Source organism: Gossypium hirsutum, chromosome A02 (genome assembly GCF_007990345.1).
Source record: "Gossypium hirsutum isolate 1008001.06 chromosome A02, Gossypium_hirsutum_v2.1, whole genome shotgun sequence".
Classification (NCBI taxonomy): domain Eukaryota; kingdom Viridiplantae; phylum Streptophyta; class Magnoliopsida; order Malvales; family Malvaceae; genus Gossypium; species Gossypium hirsutum.
The window spans coordinates 9,195,905-9,218,548 of NC_053425.1; the positions used below are offsets into that span (position 1 = coordinate 9,195,905).

The 22,644-nt window shown below is 33.3% G+C and overlaps 4 protein-coding genes across 15 annotated transcripts; 1 reads left to right on the forward strand and 3 right to left on the reverse strand.

The window, feature by feature from the left end:
- The first annotated feature begins 1,212 nt into the window (after positions 1–1,212).
- Positions 1,213–4,601, forward strand: LOC107951539 (pto-interacting protein 1). Of its 6 annotated transcripts, none has more exons than XM_016886619.2 (8): positions 1,213–1,463; positions 2,247–2,339; positions 2,536–2,804; positions 2,897–3,023; positions 3,177–3,450; positions 3,740–3,872; positions 3,962–4,048; positions 4,152–4,601. In XM_016886619.2, exons 1-8 carry the CDS (start codon positions 1,352–1,354, stop codon positions 4,287–4,289), a joined length of 1,233 nt encoding a protein of 410 aa, XP_016742108.1. In that variant the 5' UTR covers positions 1,213–1,351; the 3' UTR covers positions 4,290–4,601. The 6 variants fall into 6 exon arrangements, with proteins under 6 accessions (XP_016742108.1, XP_016742109.1, XP_016742110.1 ...); XM_016886620.2 differs by having other exon boundaries at positions 2,548–2,804; XM_041090413.1 differs by having other exon boundaries at positions 1,343–1,463; positions 1,974–2,339.
- A 460-nt stretch (positions 4,602–5,061) lies between these two features.
- On the reverse strand, positions 5,062–8,806 carry LOC107951538 (probable receptor-like protein kinase At5g18500). 6 transcript variants are annotated; one of them, XM_016886614.2, is made up of 8 exons: positions 8,373–8,806; positions 7,001–7,640; positions 6,802–6,906; positions 6,535–6,657; positions 6,280–6,450; positions 5,988–6,117; positions 5,683–5,895; positions 5,062–5,481 (listed from the first exon to the last, which is right to left on the reverse strand). In XM_016886614.2, exons 2-8 carry the CDS (start codon positions 7,618–7,620, stop codon positions 5,356–5,358), a joined length of 1,488 nt encoding a protein of 495 aa, XP_016742103.1. In that variant the 5' UTR covers positions 7,621–7,640; positions 8,373–8,806; the 3' UTR covers positions 5,062–5,355. The 6 variants fall into 6 exon arrangements, with proteins under 6 accessions (XP_016742103.1, XP_016742107.1, XP_016742104.1 ...); XM_016886618.2 differs by having other exon boundaries at positions 7,830–8,762; XM_016886615.2 differs by having other exon boundaries at positions 8,378–8,758.
- Positions 8,807–12,368: 3,562 nt separating this feature from the next.
- Positions 12,369–16,386, reverse strand: LOC107951540 (DNA-directed RNA polymerase III subunit RPC6). 2 transcript variants are annotated; one of them, XM_041090439.1, is made up of 2 exons: positions 16,252–16,386; positions 12,369–13,190 (listed from the first exon to the last, which is right to left on the reverse strand). In XM_041090439.1, the coding sequence occupies exon 2, from the start codon at positions 13,187–13,189 to the stop codon at positions 12,497–12,499; it is 693 nt and encodes a 230-aa protein (XP_040946373.1). In that variant the 5' UTR covers position 13,190; positions 16,252–16,386; the 3' UTR covers positions 12,369–12,496. The 2 variants fall into 2 exon arrangements, with proteins under 2 accessions (XP_040946373.1, XP_016742114.1); XM_016886625.2 differs by lacking the exon at positions 16,252–16,386 and adding an exon at positions 14,495–14,669.
- Positions 16,387–16,766: 380 nt separating this feature from the next.
- On the reverse strand, positions 16,767–20,052 carry LOC107951541 (novel plant SNARE 13). The gene is made up of 10 exons (XM_016886626.2): positions 19,599–20,052; positions 19,262–19,354; positions 19,085–19,178; positions 18,791–18,828; positions 18,454–18,551; positions 17,926–18,005; positions 17,793–17,849; positions 17,618–17,710; positions 17,457–17,531; positions 16,767–17,078 (listed from the first exon to the last, which is right to left on the reverse strand). Exons 1-10 carry the CDS (start codon positions 19,676–19,678, stop codon positions 16,983–16,985), a joined length of 804 nt encoding a protein of 267 aa, XP_016742115.1. The 5' UTR covers positions 19,679–20,052; the 3' UTR covers positions 16,767–16,982.
- Between the last annotated feature and the right edge of the window lie 2,592 nt (positions 20,053–22,644).

Consider the following 22,644-nt stretch of genomic DNA (forward strand, 5'->3'; position numbering starts at 1 on the left):
AACAAATAATTAATTAATACATCAATTAATATATGTACATAAGTATTTATTGAAGGTGAAATGTATATAATGTGGCAATAATTGAGTTGTTGGTATTGTCCATCTTAAGTGACAGTGAGTGGTGTTAACTAATTCACCACACGTCTCTTGATTTTGGGTTTGCTTTTGCATTGGTAAATGTAGTAATATATTACTTACAAAGTTGTGCTCCTCTCGCGGCCTCTAGCTAGAAAAAAACCAAAATGTTCCAACACAAACAAAAACGAGATGAAGGTAAGAAGCTAATGAAGGAAGGGAAAACGAAGGTTACCTTCACATCAAAATCAAGTACACTATTGTACCATGACAGGACCATGGTCCAATGTTGTAATAGATATGTGGGCTTGGACATTTAACTTGGCCCACTCCATCACCCAACGCCAACAATGAAAGCAATTGCATGCATATGAATTATATGATGATATATGAGAGAGAGACTACTATCAGCTAATGCATATGGCACATGGGATTCACCCCTTTTCCACCCAATTCCACCACAGCCACAGCCTTTTTCTATGTATTCTTTTTCTTCTACTTTAAGTGTTTATTGCTATCATTTCTTCTTTTTTCTTATTTTGCTTTGCTTATGACATCATTCTAAATGTCTACTCCATTATTAAGGGGAAAAAAATTAATTCTTCGGTTTCATATTTATTTGCTCAACAAATATTTATGATATCGACTCGAATTTTAGGGGAAATGGAGTAGCTTAGGCATTAAAAATGAAGCATAATGGATTAAATTATAAACATGTATGCACATATTGTAACGATAGTTTTAGATTTGATACGTTAAAAAAACAACACTCTTAAATTTTATTGTCATTGTTATTTTTAACACATCAAATCCAAAAATGTTTACACAAAAGTACATATATACTATAATTTGATCAAGTGTTTTAATTATGCTAAGCTTCAAATTTCAACAGGCATTAATTGACGGAAAGACAGATCATTTGAGGACTCAATTAAAAAATTTTAAAGCATGAAGACTAATTTAAAATTTAGAAATAATTTGAGGACTTTTGACGGAATTAACCCTAAAGTTGGTATTGATATTTTGCGGTGAAAGAAAAAAAAAACAGAGAGAAAAGTCAAAAAAGAATTGAGAAAAAGTAGACAAGGCGGGACCAACGAGCCTGAAATTTCGCATACCATATGGATTACAAGTGTGTGTCCTTGTTTTACTTCCTTATCAAAAGTTTTATCGTACGCCTCTCTGTACCATAGCCACCCTCTTCAGCCCTTATGTCTCCTGTCCTTGTCACATCATTATAATAATAATTAATGGCTGTAGTAAATGTAAATGGTACATGTCTGCCCTGCCTGGTAAACGAATCCAGTCTATTCTAAACTATGTTCAAGTCGCAAATTCAGACCAAACTCTGCAAACACACAGCCTTTACGTCTTCGCTGACTTTCAAGGTTTGTTATCTCTACTTCTATGGTGTCTTCTTTTTGGTGTTTAAAAGTCTTGTTTGTCAGAACTGGGTCTTGTTTTGTTGGTTCTTTTAGTTATGTTTGCTTGATGTTTGGATTAGAGCTGTTGTTTTGAGTAGCAGGGGATGAATGGTATGATAATATGATTGATGAGAGTTTAGATTTTTTGTTGATTTATGTTAAACTTGGTCATATATTAAGAAAAAGAACATTGGTTGGTTAGTTGATTGTTCTTGTATGGATAGTGGCTTTTCTGGTTTTGGTATTAAAGGAAATGGAAGGTTTTCTATACGTTTAGTACTTTTAGATGCCCACAAATTTATCATTTACACTCATCCTCATAAACCCTGTTTTATATAAAACGAATTGCTTTCATGAAAAAACCGTTGCGAAGCACCTCAAGGTTTTGTCCCCCGTCTCTAAAGAGAGCCTAGGGGCGCCTCATGATGCATAAACATTTGTAACCATGGCCATTGAAGAGCTTTGTGTGTGTAGAGACTTGAACATAAGACTATTAGGATAAGGAGGTCGCGTGGACAAGTATGGTGCCACCTGGCTAGTGTGATGTTTCTCACGTCAATAGATTCGTATAGATGCACAAGGATAGTTGCAAACCAGACCAAAGACTGTCTGAGAGAGAAACATTTGCAGTGAATTCCGCTCAAATTGCTTGCAAGAAGATGATGTTATTCAAAAATGCATAATAGTCTTTAAAATGATCATATGTTTCATCCTTCATTTCTCGAGTCCAGTAATCTAAACTAGCAGGAAAAAGAAACATGAGTTGCTTTAGCTGTTGTGAAGAAGATGACATCCATAAAGCTTCTGGAAATGGGTCGTTCATGGCGAATACCCCCGCAAGTAATTCTACATTCTCTTATCTCTTTGTAAAGTTTCATGCTTAAGCAGGAAAAAGGAACATTAATGGATATGAGATGCTTTAGTTGCTAAGGATTGACATCTTTGCCACAAATATGTTCTTTTTTTGTTCTTTTACATTTGACAACATGATTAGCATCTGGTTAGTTTGCGTGGACGACTGGAACTAATTAAGTAGGTTCTCATGTAGGCAATACCGGAGGATATGGATATAAAGCAAGGGAAGCTGTAACAAGGGACCCACGGCCTGTTACTATTCAACCTATTGCCATCCCTGCAATAACGGTGGATGAGCTAAAGGAAATGACTGATAATTTCAGTATGAAATCCTTAATTGGTGAGGGCTCTTATGGAAGAGTATATTATGGCATTCTAAAGAGTGGGAAGGCTGCAGCCATCAAAAAGTTGGACTCGAGTAAGCAACCGGAACAAGAATTCTTAGCGCAGGTTGGACCTTTACAAATTTCGTTGCATAGTACAATGCTGGCATGTAATGCAGAATGTGTGACTTTGTTATTTTCAAATAACTTAACTAACAGGTCTCCATGGTTTCGAGATTAAAAGACGAAAATGTTGTTCAGCTTCTTGGTTATTGTGTTGATGGATCCCTCCGTTTCCTGGCGTATGAGTATGCCTCTAATGGATCACTCCATGATAGACTTCATGGTAAGTAACATACACGCATGAAATAGTTGTTTGAAAACTGATCTGTAACTAAGAGATTCTTTCCAGCTAGGAGGGACTGCTGATTTCTTCATAGTTTTATCGGTAATGAGTCGTCTGTCGGTGGTTTTATAGTGGATGTATGAACATATACAGGGAAGAAAGGTGTGAAAGGAGCTCAGCCAGGTCCAGTTCTATCATGGACACAGAGAGTTAAAATTGCTTATGGAGCCGCAAAAGGCCTCGAATATTTGCACGAAAAGGCACATCCTCATATAATCCACCGTGATATTAAGTCCAGCAATTTGCTTCTTTTTGATGATGATGTTGCTAAGATTGCTGATTTTGATTTGTCAAATCAAGCCCCCGACGCGACCGCTCGCCTCCATTCTACAAGGGTTCTTGGAACTTTCGGTTATCATGCTCCAGAGTAAGTTATTCCTTCAAATTCTATTATTTCACATCTTTCTCCTTTTAAGTTTCTTCCAACAAAATAAGTCAGTATTGGTTCATTTCAAATAATGATCTTGTTAGTCAATCAGTTTAATTGAAATAACTAACAGGAAATGCAAGAAAAATGACTAGGAATTTAAAATTATGATGTCATGTGTTGGCATATGTGACGTATGCGTGCTCTGATCTCCTTTAGTTGCCCTTTGTCACATGATAGTTGACAGTATAACAGTGATCTAATTCCTACTTGTGGCATTGAATGGTAGATATGCAATGACAGGAACACTTAGTTCTAAGAGCGATGTTTACAGCTTCGGTGTCATCCTTCTAGAGCTCTTAACTGGTCGCAAACCGGTAGATCATACGTTGCCACGTGGACAGCAGAGTCTAGTGACATGGGTACTATTACTATTTAATATTTCATATTCACCATATCTTCACAATAATATCTGCTTTACATGTAATATCACCATTGTGGACTGCATTAGGCAACCCCAAAACTAAGTGAAGACAAGGTGAAGCAGTGTGTTGATGGTAGACTAAATGGAGAATACCCTCCCAAAGCACTTGCAAAGGTATTGTTGAATTTGGGACATGGGAATTGTTACTTTATTAGTGGGGTTGATGGAGCTTTGCTTCAAAGCATTAGCCTTATTGATGTTTGTTTGTTGATAACAGCTGGCTGCTGTGGCTGCATTGTGTGTTCAATATGAAGCTGATTTTCGACCTAATATGAGCATTGTAGTGAAAGCTCTTCAGCCTCTTTTGAATCCAACTCGTCCAGCAACAACATCCCGTGCCTACGGTGAAAGGTGACATCGTGATGATGAGCCAATTAGTGGCTGGAAACTGAATCAAGACCTGTTGAAGTCGAAAAACCTGCCTGTCATTATGATTTGTTTTGTAAATAGGTAGCTTTGCTTGTATTCCACCCTAAAACCCCACAAGTTGAATTACTAGAGCTGCCAAATAAAGAGTAGCTGTAGAATGTAGAGATATTTCATATAATTCATAAGCGTAGTCTGTCTGTATTTTATATTGGTTGTTTCCATGAATTCCAAAGAATGAGATTGTGACATTAGAGAGGAAAAGACAATGGAAATAGATGAAAATAGTATAGTTTGAAAATGGTTGCCTCATTCTCATTCTCATTGGACCTAAAACCATGTGCTGGATGCATGCAGATGTCAATGCCATTGCACATGGACGTCGTGGTGGTGGTGGGCGCACTTATTGTTGTTGCCCCTCCTCTGCACATGCAATGCAAATCAACATTACCTTTCTGTTAAGCTACTCTTATCTGCAGTTTCAGGTCCTAACTCATTAATTCTTATCTCTAATGAGAAATAAATGATCAAGCAGACCTGGCCGAGCCCTACACATGGATCCATGGTCCTAATTTTCAGCTTCAAGTATTGCTATTACAGCATAAGTACAATCTCATCCTGTTTTGTTTTTTCAACATTCCTTAACAAAAGATATCCAACATAAACAAGTATGGAGTACTTATTGTCCCTGTATTAGCATCACATTCATTTTCATTTTCTCCATCCCAGCAACAACTAAAGTTAAGAATATAGCATCCGAATAACGAGGCAAAAAATTATATAGAATCCATATAGACCTGTACAGAAAATCTAGTGCCAATGCCCTTTTCAAGACAAGCTAATGTTTTCTACAATCTAGAAGAAGATATGTATGTATGCTCCACAAAAGAAAAAAAAAATTAAAAATAAAAAATAAAATAAAAAATCCCTCAGTTTCCTGCATGTGCTGCAAATCTCAACTATATAGGGGTCATCTGAAGGCATTGGATAGTAACGAATGTAATGATGGTAGTTTCCCTTGTTCTCAGCTTCTAAAGCTCATTTTGTCCCCAAGTCTAAGGGTGATGGTGCATTCCGCTCTCCAACCTCAAATCTGGATCATCACTCCGGTCTGCATCAGAGTTTTTCCTCTGTGTATCGGCATCTGAATTAACTGATTGATTCCTTCTGCGTCTTCTATCCTGAAAATTCCGTGCACCATGCATATTAGGAACCAGACATTCTCCTGTAAGACAATTTATCTAAAAGCAACATGTTGCTAGCAACTCGCCTAGTTCTTCCAACAGTATTTACTATCATCATTTTGTTAGAAATAAAATGCAACTTCTACGATTTTCTTTGGAATACAATTTAACTAATAATGCAACGTATCAGAATCAAACCTCTCGAGGAAGAGGATACTCTTCTGCTTCAAGCATGCGAGCAACCTGACTCATCTTAGGTCTTTTATCAGCATCGGGATCAACACATCTCAAAGCAGTTAAAAGAGCCCGTTTAAGAGCACTAGCTGATGGTCTAGTCTCAATGTTTGGGTCAACTACTTCTTCTGAGCGTCTGAGTTGAACCATCATCTTTAACCACTCGACCATATTTACCTGAGATTTAACCGTGCAACTGATCATATGTAAAAAAGAACTTCATATTGTCTTTGTCAAACCTATGCTGATAAAAAAGTGTTCGTAAGTACCTCAGGCTGAGGGCGACCATAATCAATTGGGTATCTTCCAGTAATTGCTTCTAAGAGCACAACGCCAAAGCTATAAACATCACTCTTCTCATTCAGGATCCCAGAGTTTGCATACTCTGGAGCAACATAACTGGAAGATTGTCCGAACAGGAGAAAAAGATGACATTAAACAATCACTTTCTTTAGTTTCTTGAATGATACAACTCCTTACTCGAGTAAAAACAATGCTAAAATAAAATGGAGAATGAATGATCTAGTAACAGTTGATTATAAAGGAATGCATAATTCTCACCCAAAGGTACCCATAACTCGAGTTGTGATAAAACTTTTCCCATCACCTAGCAATTTGGCCAGACCAAAATCGGATATCTTTGCATCAAAGTTGTCATCAATCAGTATATTACTTGATTTTATGTCCCTATGCACGACTTTTGGTTCAATGGCCTCGTGCAAATATGCCAGCCTGTAACATTTAGTTTTGAGTAACAATTAAGGTTAAAACCAAGGTAAGCATTAACGATCAAGATTTAGTTAATGGCAGACTTACGCCTTGGCGGTGCCAAGAAGAATCTTTATGCGAGCCTCCCAGGTAAGATATCCCTTGTCAGACATATCTCCACGGAGCCATTGCTCCAAATTGCCGTTATTGACGTATTCATAAACCAACAACCTGGATTTTATAGAAGAAAAATTTACAAAACAACGGTAAATATCTCTTTTTCTTTCTATTCTACGTATTATAAGAACATTAACACATAGACATAACAAAACTTGCGGAACTCTTCAGAACTAGGGAGTACATAAAACATGGTACCTTTGTGTGCCCTCGATACAGTACCCAAGAAGACGAACTAAGTTTTTATGCCGCACGTGACCAATGGCTTCAACTTCCACCCTGAAATCCTTGTCAGCTTGTCCGCTAAAGAAAAAAAAAATAGAATCATTACCAGTCAACATTACAAGCTGTGGACAGCATAAAACTAACAAAAGGACTAATCTTCACTGCAACATACGGATTGTTAAGAAGCTTTTTGACGGCTACAGGAGTCCCGTTAATCAGATTGCCTCTATAAACAACTCCATATCCACCATCACCAATAATATTATCCTTTGAAAACCGGTTAGTTGCAAGGTGTAGGTCCCTGAGAGTGAACCAATGACCCCAGCCTAGGCGCGAAAATTCAGGCAGGCCAGACAAAGGTGAAGGAGCTGTCAAAGGATTTGAAGAAGGCCTGTATGTAGATACTGCCCCAGTAGCTCCCTCTTCTCCTGGTTGAGATCCTTTAACATCTTTATCTACATGATTAAAAGAACCTGACTGACCGCTATCCTCTCCATTATCTACATTAAACAAACCCTTCTCCGAACCTTTGTCACTAAATTTCTCATTAAGGGTGTTACCATTGTTTGCAGAAGCTTGATCAACTCTTATCTCTTTAATTTCCTCTGAAACATATGGAACTTGGGTGAGAGGAAGCATCACATTAGCCCTTCTCGATTTCTTCCGAAAACTAAGCCACAATGATATGCTAAGGATAACTAAGAATACCACTCCTAAGCAAATTACAATAAGAACCCACAATTGCAGACCAATGTACTCTTTTGACAGAGTTTTGTTCAGATCAGAGGCCATCTTCACCTACACCAAGATGCCTGAAAACATGTTTAAGTAAAATAACTTAGAACCACAACCATCTAATAAAAAAACTGTTACATATTTTGCATTTATTCAAGATACCAATTAATTTATGACATAAAAAGAGAAACAAATGGCTAAGTTTCACAGTAAACAAGTGCAGAGGGTAAAGCAAATATAGAAAGATAAGGAAAACTAAAGCAGACCTTGAACCACAATCAAGTTTCCAAAAAAAGAACCCCAAAAGAGAGCCCTCAATCAGAGAGAGAAGCTTGAAGGAAAGCAAAGAGTTTGTTCTTTAAATCAAAGTCCACCGACTGCCAAAAACTTTATTTTTTTTTTCAAATAATAAACAAACATAAAAAATCAAATAGAATAAGAATAGGCATCACGTTTCCAACACACACTCTACATTTGACAAATCATCACACACACATAAAACTGAACCAGATATCTTATTTCCAACAAAAAAATGATAATAATTTCAGTCATTATTTGACAAGATCAACCAAAAAATAAAAATAAAAACAAAAACTTCAAGCATTAATAAACGCAATGAAGAACTAGGAGGAAATCCCAGAAGAAACCATATTGAAAAGCTAGAAAAGGGGTTACTGCAATGTCAAAAAATGAAGGGATTTTTGTAGGGTTTCTATGTGAGAAGTGGGGATTTTGCGAAATGGGTATTGACCGGGGTAATGAGAAGAAGATGTGGAGTTGTCAGAGGTAGGTGATGAGGAAAGACATGCCTTACATTAACAGTGAAATGGAAGCAGCTTACACAACACAACAACTGGAAGCTTTTTTTTTGTTTTTCTTTTGCTGTTTCTTCACTTTTCTTTTTTCATTGTCACAACTCAAAACACTGTATATTATTGGAAAACAATTTATAAATTGAGTCTCAGACTCTTCTTCTTGATGAATAAATAAAAAATAAAAAAGATCTTACAAATTAAGAACCCAATTGTGGAAAATGATTCTTTTTATTCTTTATTGTGCTTTCTGTAAATTTTAGTTTTTCAAGGTAGTAGTTTCATTTTTTAATCATTGAAAACTTTAACTTAAAAAATGAAAAGATAAACAAAACAAGTGGGTAATGGTATGGTTGAACTCAAAGGGAGAATGATCCAAAAAAGAAATGACCATAAATTTCATCCTTGATATTTATTTTAGTTTGAGATTTTAATTTTACAGTGTTTTTGAAATAAAGGTAAATTTCTTTTAATATAGATTAGTAGATCTGCATGCATAGTCAAAGAAACAGACTGGACTCCAATACCAACAGGCTTTTGATTGACATTGTCATTGTTTTTCCTTAAACACCCTTGCTTTAGTTTCAAAATATTTAAATTAATAACATACAATCCCTTTAATCTTTCTTCTAGAGAGTAGGGACCATCTTCATACTAAGATGGATGGTGTCATGTCTGTATGGGCATACATGGAGAGAAGATTGGGGAATCAAAGCATAGTCCCCCACAAAACAAAAAGATAAAAAAAAAGTAAAAAAACTTAAGCTGGGTTGGAATTACAAAGATTGCAGAAGCATTCATTCCAAGGCCAAATATCCCAAATCATAATAATAATATAAATAAAGAGAGGGTATAATTGGTGTAATAATGAAACCTTGGATGAATGAAAGATGAACAGAGGAATGATGGGTTGTTTCTGAATTACATAAATGTAAGAAACAAGGAACATCCAAATTGGGTTTCAATGGCTGTAATATCTGTGGCAGTGTTGAACTAATGAAAATGGTTTCAATGACAAACCTATTGTTTTCATCTTTCTCCCAACTCTCAACTTTTTTTTTTAATCTCAAGATTACATACATGTATTTTTTTTCCTAATCCAATTCCATGTTTTATATATAAGTTGGGATAAAAAAAATATCTCCAATCCTTTCATTATTCAACAAATTAACTTTTTTATTAAAATTAATCACTTTTTATTTCTCTCCACGATTTATCTTACTTTTAATTGAAATAATAATTTTAAATATTTATATATTTTGTAAAATTTATTCTAATTTAAAAAATTCAATTAATTTAACCTTTAATATTTACACCATCTTTGAACTTGATCTTATTTCTAAATTTATTGATATCAAAATTATAAAATTTGTAACCGTTGAAGATTAAATTTATTATTATACCAATCAAAGGTAGGATAAATAGATGAACAAAAGTAAACTCGATAATTTATTACCCTTAGTTACTCGTATTTGAAAGAAAGATAAATTTGTTAAATATCAAGATTGACTGATATTAGGGATGTCTTTTTCTTTTTATATATAATAAAAAATTGAGTGGTAAGAGGATTGAAAATGAAACTTAGAAATTACCTACCAAATGAGACTGTGATAATTAACAAAGTATTAAGCAATTGAAGCGAGTATGGTATAAATATTGTAAACTCAAATAGATGGCACCCAAGGCAAGCCAAATCCAGATTGCTTCAGATAGCAGTTAGCAGCAGAGATGTGATTTCTTTTTCTTATTGTTGTTATTATTTATCAATTATCATTATCAGTGTTAGATTTATAAAGAATGGGGAGTGGTAAAAATCAATGATTATTTATTGCCACCTTGTTCATGCTTTGTGTATAAACAAACTAAAAGGTATCTCTATCTTATTCTTATCTACATATGCATTCACATTCTTCCCTCCACCCAACATTTTATGTACCTAGAAGACGTGGTGTCATTTTATGTTCACGTGTCTACCATTTGCACCTTACAATATAGAATAGAATAAATCTAAAAGCAAAGAAAATGGCTATTTAGGAGTCTGAGTTGGCCACCACGCTCATCACCTCTCTCACAGTTTTAGCCTCTCATATGCATCCGTGGCCGTGAAGATGGAGAAACATGCCTTCATCACCACATTGGATATTCCTTTCTGCTTTTTCATCCTACATGTTTAGGATTGTCCCTCCTAATAATGTTATTTACATTTACGATATGCGAATGAAAGTATTTATGTAATAAATTTATAAAAGAGTAAAATTGAAATAACTAATATTTTGATATCTTAAGTTTAAATCTCATTATTCATCCGTTAATATGCATATATATATATTTCTAAATTTTATAAAATAAAATGATATTTGATAATTTTCTAATTGAATTGAGCTCAAGTTGATGGCTGACATCAACTCAATCAACCCCTTAATTTATAGTATAGATTTCACATATTTAATTTTTTACTTTTATAATACTATTAATACATTCAAATTGACAACATCGATAAAGTGATTGACGTAAATATATTTGGCTAATATATAAATTTTAATATTAATTTAACATGATTATTATTTGGCTAATATATAAATTTTAATATTAATTTAGCATGATTATTGAACTTTCTTGTGATCCTGATTAAGTAACCAAATAAGAATAGAAAATTCATTACTCTATCTACAAATAATATTATAAAAATAAAGAGATCAAATTAAAATGATTAAATCTAAAATTTCCAAAACCATAATTAGACCTGGTTTTTCTATTGACTCAAATTTTGCCGCCTTTTAATTTATAGGATTGTTGATTCTGGAAGGAAGCCCCTTGATTTCAACAGATAATTGCTTCAAGAGTTGTGTTACATGTTGTAGTTTATCAGGCTTTTGTTATTTTCGTTGCACAATTAATGTAAGTAAAAGTGGTCCGTCCTTCAAACATGAAAGGTCAAACCTTTTATTCCATTTTAAACATCAAATGGTGGAGATAGCTATAGATTAGCTAGGCCCGGCCTCGCCCCAGAAGTCAAGGAAACCCCTCAAGTATACCCTGAGCTGTCTCAACTACAATATTTTATTAGTGTTCAAACAATCTGTTCAATTGGGGGGGGGGGATCCATAATCTTTATCATAGTTGAATGATTCAAGGTGTCTTAGGTAATCAACTAGACATTTTACCTACCTATTCCTCTACTTGCTGCTTCTAGACAACAGAACTAGTTGATATTATTTATAAATGCAACATCTTCAAATGCTCAATGCTTCAATGAAATTGAGGTTCTCAATTATTAATAACTGACTTAACCAAAACCGTCCAAATGTTTAAATGACTTTTGCTCGCCCCCTATAAATAAAATGGCAACTTCTGTATCTCACATTCATGGAAGCAAAAGAAGAAAATCTAATTTAAAACAATCTTGTACTAAAGCACAAGTGGGTAGCATTTACCTTGAAGGCTTTGATATGCTGAGGTAGTGGAAGGATGATTCTCTAAAGGGAAGTAAAAAAGAGGATTGCTCTCATCATCTTCTCAATTACAATCTCTGTTAGCAATACAAAATCTAACATCTGCTGTTTTCTAGTAACATGTCTAGAATATTTGACAAGTCTTGTTTGCTCTATACATACCACATTTGTATCATGTCCAACAGGCAATGGCAAATTATCCCACTTGTTCTCAGATGTTTCAACCTTACCAAAACTACAGTGTATGGTCACTAGTAGCACTTGTGAACCAAAAGCTAACCAAAGAAAGACGGAAAGACACCGAAAATATTCTTTTCCATATCTAGCATGTGCTTATGTAGTCTAATATATCTACCAGAAGCCATAATCAAATGTATATAACACCTATGAAACTTTTGAATTTCGACCTACAACAGTAGCAGTCTAGGCAACTCTCAAACATTGCAGAGCATGTTTTATCAAGGATCAGTTCACACTTGCAGAAATAATCAAATCACTGTATCATTCAAAGAAAGAAATAAAGAGTGATGCAAACAAGCAATAAGCAAGAACCAACAAACCAAATGAGCAATATATATCAGGCTAGACTTAAAAAACATTCAGGAATGTAAAATTTTGGCCAGCCACTCAAATCCATCAACCATCAACTATCTAAAATATGCAATCAAACTAAAACTCTAACCATTTCTTGTAATATTCACAGGTGATGGGAGAGATTATTCCATCAGGGGTGCAACGACTTATCTGTGGACAAACTCCACAAGGAATGGAAGCCAAGGCACCAAGCTTGGGTTCTCCTCCATAACCTCTCTTACCAGCACATTTATAGCAAGCTTTCCCAACTGGAATCGACGCAAACTCCCCCGTTCCAGTACTTCTCACTTCCATAACCTCATTATCCAAAACCAAAGCCTTCACAATCTCTTCAACCTGCTGTTTCGACAACTCAATCTGCGAAACATTGCTCCTCTTGATAGCATCCGCAATCCCTTCCAAAGTAGCAACTTTCAAACCATAAATCTTCCTCCAACACTGCTCTTTCAAAACATTAATGTACTCCTTGTCAAGGCTACCTTCAACATACCATGCCCCACCAGTTATTTCATTGGAAGGCTCAAACTCCGCGGACATATAATGCTTCTGTCTCCGGCTGTGGATGTTTTTCACTTCTTTTATGAGATTCTTAGATACCAGTGACTTAATACATTTGGCGATTAGGTTGCTGTGAAGATTAATTTCGCGTTTAATGTCTTGTTGCGATATTCCCATGTCTTGTTTGCTTCGGATTACTTCATGAACAATTCGTTCTTGTTCTGTTACAGAATCAGAAATCGTATCCGGGCGTTTCCTTTTCGCATTCATTCTAACATATAAAAAAAAAGAAATTAATTGAATATTAAATTATCAGAAAAAATATATATACAAATTTTGTATAAGTTTTTTATCCTTTTTGCTTTAGCAGCACTGTCCGCCACTGCTAAAGACCTCAGTAGCACATCAATAGTGGCAGATCCTGGCTGCGAATAGCAGCGTAATGGATCAATAAAGGTTCACTATTTCTGCTAAATTGACGGCTTTATAAAAACATTCACTTTCTCAACAAAGTAAACAGAGAGAAAGAAAATGAGATGAGGCAGAGTAACAAGCAGTATGATCAAAAAGGGAAAAAAGAACAAAATATAGCAGAGTGAAGCACTAGAAGCACGGACACACAATACGGGTATGGCAGGACACGGCAATAAAAAATATTTTTTATATACTTTTATTTATTATACTAAAAAAAGGTAGGGTTATATAAAGCTTCATTTTCAATTTCAAAATGAAATTTGATGAACTTTTAAGTATGGTAACTTTGATCAATTGGGTGGGGATTTTTCAAATGAGACAGGCTAGGCCAAAAGGCTGATAATGCAAGTGATCCTTAAGGTAAAATTCAATATAACAAGAACTTTAATGCTCAATATTCGAGTACGAGCAACTCTATTATATAGTTAAAACAAAAATTAAGACAGAACACAATTAAGATCCAAAAACGAACTGTGAGGAGAAAAAATAGAAAAACACAGCAAAGACAAGAATCTAAACCTATAGAAAATCCAAGCACCAAAATTACAGTTTATCACTCCCCTTTCTATCTCCTTTTGCTTACAGTGCTTACTTCAAAAGAGACAAATTCGAGTTTTACTATTAACATCGCGTACATTGTAACGTAAGCTTCGATTGTACCGAAAAAGAACACAGAGAAAACACATTTAGGTATAACTAATCCATGGAAATCATTGACCTATAATCTATATATTCATACTCAGATCATGTCAAGAAGCACTGAGCGTTGAATTTTAAATCACTGACTTTTGGCCCTGTTTGTATCTTCCCACAGCTTTATTGAACTGCAACAATGTACTCGTATGTATGAAGCGCCGTCAACGACAGCAACGAACAGGTTATCTGATTACACGAAATTGCAGTTCAAGAAAGCTGTGGAAGAATACGAATGGCTTATCGTATTCCGGCGTATCCGTGGCGTGTCGGACACCCGTACGACACCGGTACGAAGGCGGAATAGCCATGTCGTTGCTTCAAGGTGATGCATATAACTCAAAAGAAAAAAAAATCTCCAATGATTTTTTATAGAAATCTAATTCCTAACTTAAACCCTAAACTTACCTGAATTAATTTCGCCGGAAACTTGAAAGGCAAGAGAGGGGTTAGGAGGCAGTGACAGAGTGGTGGTGAGAGAGGTTTGTTTGGAGGCGGGGAACGAGTGAAGTGAAGACGGAATAGAGATGGTAGTTCTATGGGAAACTGTAATTAGGCTCTGTTTGGGAGGATTTTTTTTTCCTCATATTTGAAAAAAAGGGTAAATTTTACAGATAGTCACCAAACTATTAAAATTTTCATTTTAGGTTCTAAAAAGCTTTGCAATTTAAGCACTCATATTACATAGTTTGTTCATTTTAGTTAACGAGAAATTGACGTGGCAGTTAAAAAAATAGTATAATAATAAATTTAACCCTAAAATTTTATATATTATATCAATTTAATCATAATTTTAAAAAATTAACCCTCAACTACATTTCTAACATTGCTTCTTTTATTTTATTTTTTTATGTTATGCTAAGGTAATTTTGTTAATAAGGGAAATATTTTCTTTTTATAATATTAAATATCGTCTCAACCACATTTTTAAGTTGTAATTAAAAAATTTGCAAGTCAAATATTTTTTTTATAAATAAGTATATTTCTGCTTATAATATATAGCATAAATATGTAAATAAGCAATCTCTATACTTTTTTTTTCATTTTTTTTATAAATAAGTATATTATAACACTTTAGTCTTTTATAAAATGTAAATTCTTTTTTATAATATAGTTTTTAATCAGAACTTTAGAAAATTTCTAATTTGTGGTTATAATTTTATAAAATACACATAAATTATTTTTTATAATATATTTTTTTAAGATTTATAATATAAATTTAAAATTTTTCGTCATAATCATCTTAAATAGTTATACGCATTTATGCTTATAATATAACTTTTATAGTTTAAACTTATATAAAAATAATTTCTTAAATTTAAATAATTTATGAATGTTTTGAAAGCCATAAGGTAATTGGATTACCCAAATAAATTACTTTAATTTTCACTTTCCCTCCTAAGAATCGGAAAATATAGTTGGGGTACTCTAATTATACTCAATTTAGTGATACCCGTCAATTATTGTGTAATTACAATCAATTACACCAAAATTTAATTATTAGGTGGTTTTTCAAACATTACCGAATTGTTGAGTGGGAGAATTTGAGTGAATTGATGAAAAGAGGAGTTTTAGTAGACAAAAAAATAAAGAAGAAAAGGTTAAAAAGGGAAAGTTTTAATATAAAAAAAACGGAAGTTCTAGTGTTACCTTAAAATAAAGATTGAGAAAGATTGCCCTGTAATTTTTGTTCTAAATTGGATAATATGTATGCGAATGAATGTTGCTTCATAAACATTTTGATCAGTTAAGCTAAAGTAAGAATCTGGAATAAGGGATAAAAAAAAAACAGTAGAAAAAATTATGAATGAAGAACCTTGGGAGATTATAGTAAACAATAAAATATTAAAAAAGAAAACTACCTTAAATTTGTAAAGAAGTGCAAGCAAAAATCTATAAGAAAAAATATTAGAATTAAAAAAAAGAGTAAGATATTCCTCTAAATGTGGTTTTCACATTAAAATTATTATTATCTCTTATAATTTAATATTTATAATTGTTATCTCTTAAAATTTTCAAAAATACTTTAAATTTTTTAAAAAAGTAAATGTCCTTTTTGAAACATGAAAAAAAGATTTTAAAAAAATAAAAACACAAATGCCCAACTCGCTGGCAAAATTTAATGTACGTAGATCTTATTATATTATATATTAAGTGCAATATACCGGTGGCTGAAGGGTCAATGTTTGATCTCCCCTTTTTGCAGTCTGGTACTTCTTTTTGTGCCTTCAGCTGGAGAAGCCTAGGATTGCAGTTCCATATATACAATCGAATTACCGAATCTTTTTCTCCATTTCTCTTTCTGCATTGGGCTCTGAACTTGGAAGAACTGGAGCTGTCACCTTCAGGGTCGCTGGCTGGCGTTCTAAAGGACTGGTTACCGATTGCCCTTTCCTCTGTTGTTTTTTCGGAGTCTACAATAACTGGGCCCAATATTTGTCATTCACAAATGGTCACAGCAAGTATGTATTATGATGTGTTCATTAAGTTGGCAGCTGAGCACTAGTTTTATGATAAGCTCCAGTTCTGGTTCTAGGCTAACCCGGTCCAGATACCTATTTTTGGTTGAGATGAGCTTGGCCACAAAATTCATACATGTATATCCCCCAAGGACATTTGAAAATTATATGGAATTCACTTCAGAGATGACTTATTTCTAACCCTACAATAATCTTCAAAGTTCATTCAAATAATTCAACTGCTCCCATAAAATTTACAAAGACAACAAACACCACCAACCGTATATGCACATCTCAGGCAAGAATCAATCATATAAAATCGAAAAGCGAAAAACCATCACATCCCTCAAATACCAACTTCCCAATACTCCCCACTCCTGTCTCTATTCAAGCATAAGCAGAACAAAACCACTCACTTATTTGAAATGATCACCTTTTTACTGCGGGTCCCTTAGATATAACAATCTCCTCGAAGGTGCTGGAGGTGCCAATCCTGGAATATCTCTGATATCTTTGTTGTTCGGATTCACAATCTGAAATTTTTCCGCATTGCAATTAGAAAATGGAAATTTTTGCACGGTACCATCACAAACATTGTTAAGACTGCATCTGAATCTCTCTTAATGTACTTAAAAAAACACAGGTACTGAGTGGTTTAATTTACTATTTAACCGTAACTAGTGACAAACATTTGTCACCTTCAACACTTCCATCTAGTCATATCACAAAAGAGATGATAGAGCAGCTGTATATGTTTAGGGAAAATATCCCTGGAGGTCAAGTCCTCACAAATATCTCTTTAGAAAGGCTTTATTTTCATAAAAACACCATAGCACACCTCACACTTCCACTGTAATAAGTCATTAAGTTTAATAGACTACAAAATTGAAATCGGTAAGGGAAAAGAATACCTTCACAACTATGATGGCTATAACACCGCATACGATAAGAAAAAGAAATAGCATGATGCATTTATCAGTGGCTACCTGGAGGACGAAGAAACATATTTAATATGGCATAAAATAGTCAAACCGAACAAAGGTAGAATTTAGAGTGCAAACAATCAACTAACCTGCCTACCAATCTCCTTCACCAGCTGGGAGGCCTTCTTAATTGAAAACTGAATTGTATCCAGCTCATTTACAATACGGCCCATTTGATCAGTCTGTATAACTTCTATCAGTATACACATGCAACACAACAGCTTGAAGAAACAAAAAATAATAAGACAGCTTAATCTAACTTACTTGTCCTTTTAGAGTACCAGCAGTTTGAGTTCCTACTTCAATTGTTTGTTCAACAACCTGTGAATCATAAAGTTAAGAAAACAAAAGATGGCCTGAGGACTGCACAACTGAACAAAAAGCTGTTTCAATTTACCTTTTTTGAGCGTTCAATGGCCTGATCAGTCTCATCCATTGTCTTCATCCCATGATCAACAAGCTCTTGGTTTGACATTGCTGTGCAAGTCATGCAATAGTAAGATAGTTTGATGAAAAAGTACAGTAAACCTCTACGCTGAGATTCTGTTGTTATTAAGTTCATAACTTTCGGTAAAGATAATGGACTAGATCAATTTTCTTGTAGCATCCAAAGTCGAGAATGCTTAGCCTTGTTCCCAAACTGTCCAACATTCAAAGAAGACTTCACATCCCGGTTTTCTAGGCAGTAGTTGATTGAAAATGCATATAGCATGACAATATATAAAATCAACTAAATCGGCAAAATCATAATTGATATGAGATACTTTGGTATTAGAATATATTTAAATACATCAAATTAAAAGAAAAAACCAATGGCAGGTAATGAAAGCATACCCATCATTTTCAGAACTAGAGTCTTTGATCCAAAGTAAATGTTCTATATAAATCAAAACTCAATGAAGGGTTAGAAGAAATAAGATCTTACATGATGCCATTTTAACATTTTCATCAGCTGTAGGTTCACTGACTCCAGCTCCCATATCAAAGAGTTCAATTTTCTTGTTACCAAGGGTATTCATGTATCTGCAGTTATACACAGAAAGACATTAAAACTACAAAAAGAAAAAAAAGGCAGCCACATCCGATTTTAAAGGCTGCACTCTATCACTTAAAAATTGGTTACATCCTACACTAGGAGTACCAATTTTCAGACTTGGATATTCCCCAAACTTCACACCTCAACTGACATTATTATAAATAAATCAAATTGAATTTCAGAAAACTAAAAATCACCATATTCCCTTTAAAACAGGCAAACTTACGTTTTCCTCATAGCTACATACGAATTCAGTTCTTTGATCTGCCAAAAGAAAAATATGGATTAGAGGTCATAACACAAAAGGAATTTATATTAGGGGAGATAATTCAACAATAAACCAATATGATTACCCATTTAAACTCCCTCCACCAAGGGCAATCTTATTTCCTCAATTAAACCCTTTTAAGATATGATAACAAAAAACATTTGCTGACCTCCAGGCTACAAAAACACTCTATCATGCGTACTCCTTTTGTTGCCAACAGTAAGGAAATTAAAGGTTCGAAAAAAAACTTACCATAGACTGCTTCTCATCATTGAGTTGCTTGTTCACTTCGGGAGGATTTTTGCTTTCCTCATCTTTAATTTCACGATCAAACTCCTTGATTAATCTGCAACAACTCATTGAAGTTAGGAAATTAAATATCTCAAATACAATTAGCTTTCCTTGAAAAATGCAAAAACTAGGGCTTACCTTTTACATTCCCTCATCTTGCCAGTAAGCTCTTCCAGCTGTTTGCTTTGCCTATTGGAATCTTTCATCTTATCCAGTCTCTGGAAGCCATTTCTGAAAGCAGAACATCAAAGTTTTAAGACATTTATCAAAATTTTAGAGCATGAACGACAACTCAAAACAACAAAGTTGAAATCTTGTCAAACACAAAAAAAAAACCGAAGTCAAACACTAGTATGCTGAGAAACTGATTGCAGATTTACATTACATGGTAATTAACAAAAATCCCCTTGTAGATTGGCTAAACCATTGGAGCAAGTAAACAAGTCAAAAGTAGAAGAAAGAGGGAGGAACATACGAAAGAGCACGGAAAAGATCCCGGATTTCGCCGTGGATCTGCTCCAACTGAGGACTCATCTGCAACTCCGTGGTGGCCATCTAATCCGCCGATTGAAGATTTTCAATTTCCCAAAAGTATTTCAGTTCTCCTCATTCAAAACCCCCCACAGTACAAAATTCAAAAAAAAACCCTAAACACTCACTCCCACGCTGGGAATTTTTTTTCTTTTTTTCCCAAAATTTTCTCTATTTTTAGGGAAAAAAAAAGGGGAGAAATTTGGAAAGATAATGAAATTGAAAATTGAAGGGTTATAGAGAGAGAGAGAAAAAACAAAAGTTAGGATAAAAGCAACAAAGCGTGGAATGGAATTAAACTGTAACACAGAGATCGATATCAAGAGAATCGCTGTCTCTGTGTGTCTTTTATTATTTTATTGTTTTTAGATGATTTTTATTTTTCTGTGAAAATATATTATATGATTATTATTGTAACTACCAACAGATAAAAACAAAGTATAATGTATCAAATAAACTATAATATTTTAAAAAAATTACTATTAGTATTATTATGTACTTCAATATTTGTATTTGTAATATACATACGTTAGTCGGCAGGTAAGGGCAATGTATTTGTATCTTTTTTTCATTTTACTACTTATTTTATTTTAGTTAAAATTGACCTCAAGTTTTTAAATAAATTAAATTAAATTATTAATTTTAAAAAAATTTACTGTTATTTTTTAAACAGAAATATTAACTAAAATTTTTGAAGTTTTTAAATATAAACTACAATTTATATGATAATTTATATGTATTTCATTTTTTTTAATTTTATGAACTTTTTATTTTCTGAGTTTTACTTTTTTTTAATATTTTAAAAAATTTAAATTATTTGTTGACCTGATAAATTAAACAAATAGTGTTGGTTGTTATGTCATTGTCATTAAAGAAATTAATATTTTAATTAATAATTTCGTTAAAAAAATGATACAACTTTTTTTTGAAAAGATAATAACTAATTTTATTTTAAAAAATAGAATAAAAATCAAATTAATAGAAAATATAAATATTGATGGCTAAAATTATTATTATGCATTTATTTTTTTGTATGTATTCCTTTCCTACTTATTATTGGCTAAATTAACAAAATATGTCACTTTTTTTTATCTAACCTTTTAGGTCGTTTTTTATTTATTTTGAGAAATTTACCCTTTTTGGAGAAAGAATATGTGGCAGTAAAACACATCCAACTAGACACACTATTCCTTTCTCTCTCAAAAAATGACATTTATTATATTATTTTAATAAATTGTTGGGGTTAGGGTTAAAGTTGTTAATTATAGCTATTTTGAAGGGTTTGTAAATAGGTAGATTTGAAGGGTCAGGATGTGATAATTATTGGAAAATCATATTTGAAAAACGCAACGATAATAAATTTAAGGAAAAATCAAATTTTTAAAATTTTTTCTAAAACAATAAAATGGTTGTGATATCTAAACTAATAAACATTTATTCAAAATTATACATTTTCGATTCGTCTAGGATGAACGCTTCGATCGAATAGTCTTCTCTACGATCCTCAAACTTCCTTAAACTCACGTCTACCGAGTGTGGGCTCGCTTCGAATCATAAAATTTTTCATAAAAATTACTAGTAGGGTAATTTTGCAATTTCTCTAGACTTTTGGGCTAAATTATAAATAAAAAAATATCTCTAGAAATTTTTTGAAATAATTTCTTCAGAGAATTTTCTATGCGAAAAATAATGACCTAAGACTCTCTTTATATAAAAAGAATTTAGAGAGTTCAACTATGATTAGACGTAATCAGTTTAACATTAAATTAATATAATATTTATGAAGATTAAGATACTCACTTTAATATTAAATTAATAAAATACTATTAAGATAAGTATTAAATTTAATTTAATATTAGATCTATTAAAATAATATTATTTTTAAAATAATTAATCTGAGATCAAATTTTTTGGTAGAGTCCCAATAGGAGTGTAATTTTCCATTGCTTAACCACCGAAAAACCATCGCTGCCGACTATTTTCTGGCTACCAGAATGTTGTAGACACCCCGAGCTAGTTCGGTCTCTATCGTTCGACCTGAGCTAGTGACAATTCGGCTGGTCTGGTCCAACCACCAATTGGACCGTCAGTCCGGTTTCACATGCTAGACCCGGTTCGACAAATTTTTGGGTCTTGGTCTTGGTTTTGGGCTCCCTAGCCCAATTTACGATCTCAAGTCCAATTTTCAAGTTCAATTACCCATTGAGCCAATTGTCTAACTTGAAAATTAATTTCCAAACATATTAATTTTAAGTAATTTGATTAATTTAATTTTAATTGATCAAAATTAATTTTCTCAAAAATTATTTAGATTTTCCAAATTAATTTTTCAAGAAAATTATTTGATCAGATTCTCTAATTGAACAATTCTTATGACCACACAATTTAATTTCACATAGAATAAATTGACTCAATTAAATTATTTCAAAGTCGTAAAATTTACTTCTAATTCAAATGTAGTTTGATCGAACTTTTGTTGAGCTAGCGAAGGGACCCATTGAACATATACAATTAGACTTTAGTAATTGCAATTATGTCCATAAACATCATTCTGATAATTCGCAATTATTTAATCATGGAGTCAGTCCACAAGAAGTACCATGATTGAAAATTTCTTACTTTATACTTTTTAGGAAAGCTATTCATTCAACTGCTTTGTCCAATGTGTTACCCTCATATGATACTTTTGATTCCTTTAAGTTAAATCCGTTCACTCAATACAATTCACTCAATATCATCCTATTTTATCTCATTGTCACCATTGTGTCTTCTTAATGATTAATATGACCACTGTCAACAAATGGCTATGATAAATTGTTTGTTCGAGAACTAACAACCCGTGGTTACATTCCATATTTATCAATCCACACAATGCCAATGAGAGGATGTCGTTAACTCTTTAATTAAACTATGGATTCCAAATAAAGTCATGTCATACACAAGTCAGAGCTTAAGCCTCTATTTATATCAAAGCACATAAGTTACATATG